The sequence below is a fragment of the Marmota marmota genome, unplaced genomic scaffold (assembly GCF_001458135.2).
Source record: "Marmota marmota marmota unplaced genomic scaffold, marMar, whole genome shotgun sequence".
In the NCBI taxonomy this organism is placed as follows: Eukaryota; Metazoa; Chordata; class Mammalia; order Rodentia; family Sciuridae; genus Marmota; species Marmota marmota.
The window spans coordinates 21,472,436-21,479,462 of record NW_026000019.1 but is presented as its reverse complement, the minus strand read 5'-3'; the positions used below and the strand labels follow the sequence as shown (position 1 = coordinate 21,479,462).

General features: G+C 38.6%; 1 protein-coding gene across 2 annotated transcripts in view; it reads right to left on the bottom strand.

Annotated features, from left to right (window-relative positions):
• Positions 1–1,302: 1,302 nt before the first annotated feature.
• F5 (coagulation factor V) overlaps positions 1,303–7,027 on the bottom strand; it is a 69,084-nt gene continuing 63,359 nt past the window's right edge. The window contains exons 23-26 of one of the 2 annotated variants that reach the window (XM_048810065.1): positions 4,576–4,727; positions 3,168–3,350; positions 2,954–3,052; positions 1,303–1,829 (exon numbers count right to left, since the gene is read on the bottom strand). In XM_048810065.1, coding sequence (XP_048666022.1) covers positions 2,993–3,052; positions 3,168–3,350; positions 4,576–4,727 — 395 coding nt within the window. In that variant the 3' untranslated portion in view covers positions 1,303–1,829; positions 2,954–2,992. The remainder of the gene's footprint in view (positions 1,830–2,953; positions 3,053–3,167; positions 3,351–4,575; positions 4,728–7,027) is intronic. The other variant, XM_015491858.2, reaches the window with a different exon arrangement.

The following is a 7,027-nucleotide window of genomic DNA, read 5'->3' as shown; positions in this document are numbered from 1 at the left end:
ACTTTGAAGTTCTCATGTTCATTGCAGGGCTCACCCCACCTGAAGGTAACTCTGTTAGTTTATGAAGATCTAATGAATTATGGCTTCTGGTATGCACATCCTAAGTAGTTCCTCGTACACTGAATCTTGCCTGACCTGTTCTTGTTAACTTGCATTAACCAAAAGAATGCAACAGAAGTGAGGCAGCACCTGTTCTGGGTCCAGCCTTCCAAGATACTGGAAGCCTCTGTTTCCTAATCCTCAAACACCTGCTTATTGGGCCTGAACCACCTATAAAAAGTCCACCTACCCTGTTGGAGACATCAGAAGACATGTGTGGAAGCCATGTTGTGAGGAGAAGACCTGAAACTACTTGGAGAGGATGAGAAGACTCAGCTGAGCTTCCTGATAACTCCAGCTGCAGCCTTTGTCTTGCCTTTCTGGCCAAGGGCCAGTTACAGCAGGAACAGCTGCTTTTGAGCCAGCAGTTTAAATAATGTGCTACAGGTATAAGCCTTCCCTTAGGTGAACCTGTGAGGAGACAACGCCAGCCAGAATGAAGCCAAAGCCACGTGTTTATTTCTCCCATAGTTATTTTAGTTTTGCTTCATGTCTGTTTTAGGCAGCTTTTTTGCTGGTGTGACTAAAAGATTGACTAGAACAATGTAGAGGGGGAAAAGTTTATTTGAGGGTGCATGGTTTCAGAGGTCTCAGTCCAAAGACAGCTGGCTCTATTCTTCAGGGCTTGAGGTGAGGCAGAAGAGTGTGGTGGAAGGAAGCAGCTCACATGATCATCAGGAAGCAGAGAGAGACTCCACTCATCAGATACTAAATATATACCCCAAAGTCAGGCCCCCAATGCCCCCTCCTCCAGCCACATCCTACACACCTTCAGTTATCACTCAGTTAATCCCATCAGGGGATTAATTCACTAATCATATTAAAACTCTCATAACCCAATAATTTCTCCTCTGAACCTTCTTGCATTGTCTCACACATGAGATTCTGGGGGACACCTCACATGCAAACCATAACAATGTCCAACAACTGTTTGAACATTAATTCTTGCAGCCAGTCCCAAGGGAGACCAGGACAGATTCACAAGTTCAGTTGGACACTAAAATCATGTTTCTTTCTTTGCTCATGTAGAAGGAGCAGATCATCATCATACAGGAAAGACAGGGCACTTTAGACACCTATCATTTCACATGGCAACATTGTCTTTCACTCTGCTATCAGGAGCAACAAACCATTTTTAAAAATCCTTTTTCCTTTGCGCATAAATCATAGGTTATTTTTTTAAGCAAAACAAAAGAATGAAAGTTTTCCAGGTCTATAAAGTAATCTTTCTTTTATTAATGCATATGGGATTTGAAAAAGCTATAATGAAGCATATTAACCACATGAATATTTCTTTATATAGAATTTTTAATCATTGTGAAAGATGTCTTTTTTTTGTTGGTTCATGATATTTTCCCATCTATATTCAAATGAATGTAGAAATAATAGCCACTATCTCATTGAATGGCAGCAATGAATTGCATTATAAAAATTTCTTATATAAAATTTTATTCTCTAATAGAATAGAAAAAAAGAGAAATAATGGGAAAATGTTAATATTTAAAATAGCCATAAAACACACTGTCCACTCTGAATGATTGGAAGTCTGAAAGAGTCTCTTCTGGTTTTTCAAATAATCAGCTCTAGTAAATGTCACAGCCAAAGAGCTCCAGGCGAAGTGCAATGCTTTGGTTCCATGTCTTAGGAATGATGCGGATGAACCTGGAAATGATTGGTGGATTGAAAAAATTCTTAACATGTCCTTTGATATTACTGTTTCCTTCAAAAATCTGAAAGAAAAATAAGAAAATCTTTAATATTGGTATAATTAGTATAGAAAACATATACATTTTAAAAAACTTATTTTCATTGAAACTGAGGGCATCAAACAATGCCCTCACAGAGATGATCCTCAGTCATGAAATCCCAAACCAGGCAGACTCCTTTAAGGATTCACACCTGGGGAATAGAGAGGCAGTAATAAAATAATTAAAAATTGAAAGAAAAAAAAGGATTTTTCATTTCACCAATGATCTGAGTCAAGTGAAGAAAAATAAATCTGACATGGTGCTGGGGAGTAGCTGCAAAACCATCTCTGCTTGTAGCCCCTTTGTAGCTGTGTGACTTTGAAGAATTTAGTTATATTTTCTGATTTTCCATTTCCTCTTGGCAAAATGGGGATAATAAAATTCTACCACATGGAAGATTTAAAAATGTACACATGACAAGTGCCAGTAGTGTCAGGTAGTGAACACCAATAAATGATTAGCTATTCCTAACATTTAAATTAAAATATGGCCATGCATTTTTGTTCATCTTTTTTAGGATATTCTCTGTATTCTCAAGTAAACTGTCATGTAAGGTTTTTGTTTGTTTGTTTTATTTTGTTTTGATCCTTGGCAAGTTCTCCAAGATTGACACATACTGCAGAAGCTAAGTCACTATTTGGTTATGGCAGTGATGCTTACTAACCCTGTTATGAGAACAACCTCATATAGTGAGAAATAAAACAGTTTAAAAAGTGAGAAATGAGTACAAATTCATTAACAGAGATAAGTGCTGAGCACCCTCTCCCTGTGTAGCTTCTCATCCTGGCTTTAGACAAATTCCCCTTCCTGGAATACTGGGCCCATCTCAGTGGTGCTGCCTCTGGTAGAATTTTAAACCACCTATTAAGATGTAAGAATGTAAAAGAGCAGCTAATCTTGCAGGAAAGCTATTCTATACATCAGAAAGGATGATAGTTGCTTGTTCAATAATAATATGGCATACAAAGCTTTATAATCTTGGGCATTCAATCAGTCATAAATACCAAGTAGATCTAAGGCAATGTTAATGTGGTGTCACTTCACAGTGGAAGGCTTTCTGGATGCCTTTGCCATCTTTCTCAATAAGAACTAAGTAAGCCTCATACCATCCCCTGGTATTTTGTCTTCACTATTTCACAAGTGGCTCAGTCAAGGCAAAAAGGTGATGTGCTTGATCCCTGTGCAGACACCAGGCACCAGTAGAACTAGGATTTGGAAGACATAAAGACAGACATATTGGTGCATATTTGTAAAATGTGAGGTGCTATTATCCTTCTAATCATGGCCTAGTTTTCAGAATGTTTTCTCTTGCCAAGATACCTTGTCCACTATGGAGGATTTCTGCCTGTAAGGTTTCCATTCCACACCCTGGTCACTGTAGTAGATGGTGTAGCTTTTCACATACATTTCAGAGGACAGAGACTTGCAGCCCTGTGTTACAATTGCAGTTATCTTCTTGATTTTGAGCAGATCAATTTGTAACCACTGTTTGTTGTTGTTAGCCTATGAAATGATAAAAACACATGGATAGGGAATATGTTGCAGCCTTTGCTTTGTTAAACCAAGATGTTCAGAAATGCACAGAGTATTTCCTTTATATCTTACCCTTAGGATTCATTGTCTTTTAGAAGCCTTCCCTGTTCCTTCTTGTTTTTGTCACAACATATATAAATTTCTATTGATGTATTTTATTCAGTGTGCAATAATTATTTATACAATAATTGTTTTAAACCTTACTGGTTGAGGGCAGGGACTTATTTAGTTTCATTTCCTGGTATTCACAACAATGTGAGGAATATAGTTGGTGCTCTGTAAATAATTGCTGAATGAATGCAATTAATTTTCCTTCAGAAAATTGTTAAATTATCTGAAAGTATTTCCTTAAGTGAGTTTGTTTAAATACTACGATGGGCCAGGTGGCACACACCTGTAATCTAGCTGCTTAGGAGGCTGAGGCAGGAGGATGGTGAGTTCAAAGCCAGTCTTGGCAACTTAGCTAGACCGCGTCTCAAAATGTGTGTGTGTGTGTGTGTGTGTGCGTGCGCGCGCGCGCGCGCACGCACGTGCATACACACACATATCTGTATAAGCATATACCCATTTCATTCTAGTAGAAAGTTAAATGAAACTGTACCAGAATTACAGATTTAAAATGACAGAACTAAAAATTTAAAATTAGCATTTCATCTTTGGGTTTCATTACATCACAAAGACTAAGAACAAGCTATATTAGAGAGCAAATTTTTTGAAGGGGTGGAGGGTGGAGTAACAAGGTTTACAATGTACAGGTCTAAAGGATCATCTGGGAAAGCTTTGGGTGATAGCTGTCTTTATTTTTTATATTACTATAATGTTGTCTAAATCAGGAACTGGAAACCACTATCATGCATGTGCATTTTTGTGATGTATGTGCCTGCTTTCAAGCTATGATAGCAGAGTTGAGTATTATAAGATAGAATGAATGGCTCAGAAAGCCTAAAGTATTTTCTATCTGGCTCTTTGCAGAAAAATGTTGTCCCCTCCTGGTTTAAGTCAAGGCTAGAGCACAAACCACAGGGACGAAAGTCAGAGCTACAGCTAGTGATTAGCAGATGTTCTAGAGTCTCAGACCTAGGATTTTAATCTGCAGAGACAGGAGAGGAGACTCCTACTGCCCCCTGTGCTGGGGCTATTGTTTTCTTCTGGGGCATGGGGGAGAACACAACTCCATTTTAAAGGTCTGCATCACCTTGGCTTGCCAGGCATTCACACGGCCCTGGGCATTAAGACGGGCTAGGGAAGGCTCCCAGTAATCTCCCCACCAAGATTTTTTAAATGAGGAAGCAGTGATTTGCTTGTTTTCTATCTTTCCACTTTCCATACCCAGAGGTGTGGAGCATCCTGTCAAGAGAAAAGGAACATGATGAATTATATAGCACCAATATCCCCTGCATGGCGTTTTATGCTGCAGAAGAAATGGCATCTAAACCAAGTGACAATAAAAACATTGATCGCAACACTGAAATTGAATCTGTGCTAAACATTGCTCTTGGGCTTTAAGTGTATTATTTAATGTTCATAATATCTCCATTTTACAAAAATATAGCAAGAACAGTAACTTGCCTAACAACACAGCCAAAAGAATTAGAAACTGAGTTTAAACTCACTGTGATGCCAAACACCATGTTCTAAATATTTAAATTCCCTTGCTTCCTTCATTGAGACTGAAATTTCAGACTTTGCTTTGAGGCAGATAGTACTCTGCACTATCCCTGTGTTGTATGTGCTGTACAATGACCTTTTAGTTAATGGCCAACTATGTGTGCAGAAGGTCCCATTAGGTTATAATGGAGCTGAAAAATTTCTGTTGCTTGGTGAGGTCATAGCCCTCAGTGTCATGACACAGCATGTAATTCATGTATTTATGGTTATGCTGGCAAAATAAATGACTGTTCTGCTGATTGTGTAAGAGTACAGTGTATACAATTTCGAACAGTACATGATATTTGAGAATAGTGACATTTACTGGCTTGCGTACTCTCTTTTTACCATTATTTAGAATGTACTCCTTCTATGTAATAAAAATAGCTTACTGTAAAGAATATGTCATGTTGTGCTGGCAGCAGCTGCACACATCTTTTTTCTGCTTCTCATGATGCAATCAAAATGGCATCAAGTGATTGGCTCCTACCATCTAGGTTTGTGGAAGGATGCTCTTTGAGGTTTTAACAGAGACAAAACTGCCTCATGGTGGATTTCTCAGAACATATCCCTGTTGTTAAGCAATGCATGGCTATATGTAGAAAACACTCTGGTTCTCCTAACAAACGCGACAAAGAGAGTACAACAAATCCTTGGTAGTGACCATTTAGTATTTTCCTATCAACTCTTTGAGTGTGACTCATTTTATGCATCCTTTGGAATTTTGCCAAAGTGTAACTTGAACTTCCCAGGTGCCAGGCTGTGTAAGGAGCATAGCTAGTGAGTGAACCTCACTGATTGCCCATCCTGGGATGCTTTGTTCTTGCTAGTACAACATGCACTCATATTTTAAAGTGATACCTTGCTTTCTGTGTATGTGTGTTGGGGGAGTATGTATCGATAGTTGGGGGTGGGTGACAAAAATCGTAAAAGGAACGGCTACTGAGATGCTAATTATACACAAGAAAGTGAAGTAAGAACAAAGTAATGTTTCTTACATAGAAAAGAGATGTCTTAAATAAATTAACAGAATTGAATGTCAAAGGGTAATTTGACTGTATAATCTGAACAAATCTTCAATTTATACCATTTACCAAATGGAAAGAAAAAGCCCTAGCGATTTACAGAACTGTTTTAAGGAGTAATCCTGTCTGCACAAAAGTTGTATTTTATATGGAGGTGTTGCATCCTGGGCTATTTGGACACTGGCAAAGTGCCCACATCCATATCCCTCATGAGTGTCAAATGTATACTGCTCCATTATCTGCTTTGATAAGAAAGTGATTCCAAGGTTCAGCGGCTTTCTCCAACAAGAGTCCCCGCTCCTTACCCGTCACTAGGGAGTGTGCTGTAATTTCCACCAGGAGTGACCCAGTGAGTTTCCCATGTGCCTGTGTTCTGACACCTCCACCCCAGTCCTGGGGGGCCAGCTGGGGTGGGGTCAGGATTAGCCAAGTCTGGGCCAGTTGCTTTATTGGTTTAGTTCAGATTGTTAGGAAGATGATATTATTTTCTTTATGTGCTTTGAAGTGGAAAATGCTGGACAGCACAACTTTAAGTCAGAGAAGAATAGTTGATAAAACTCTAAGCATCCTTGCTAGCTGAAGTAGGATTTTATTATGACTATTTGTGATTATCTAGATTTTTTTAATTTTTTTATGGTATAAAAAAATACCATTGGTCTTTTTACATCCCCTAAAAGACAGCAGCTTACAAAGAAAAGACTTGAGTACCTACACAGGTACGAAAGAGAATATAGAATGTGATTATGAAGTTGGAAAACAGATTTCAAAACATTCATTGAACAGAAAGATACCTTAGAAACATGGTCAGATACTTTCATTACATAAAAGTCTGTGTAGCCAGGAAGACTTTGGAAGAGTCAAACTTTGAATCTCAAGTATTTCTTGATGATAATGGATTGATGGAGCTAATTTCAACCTAGGACCCTACCATGGTGGGTCACTAAGAGTTTACCTGAGAGGAGTCTGTGATCATGG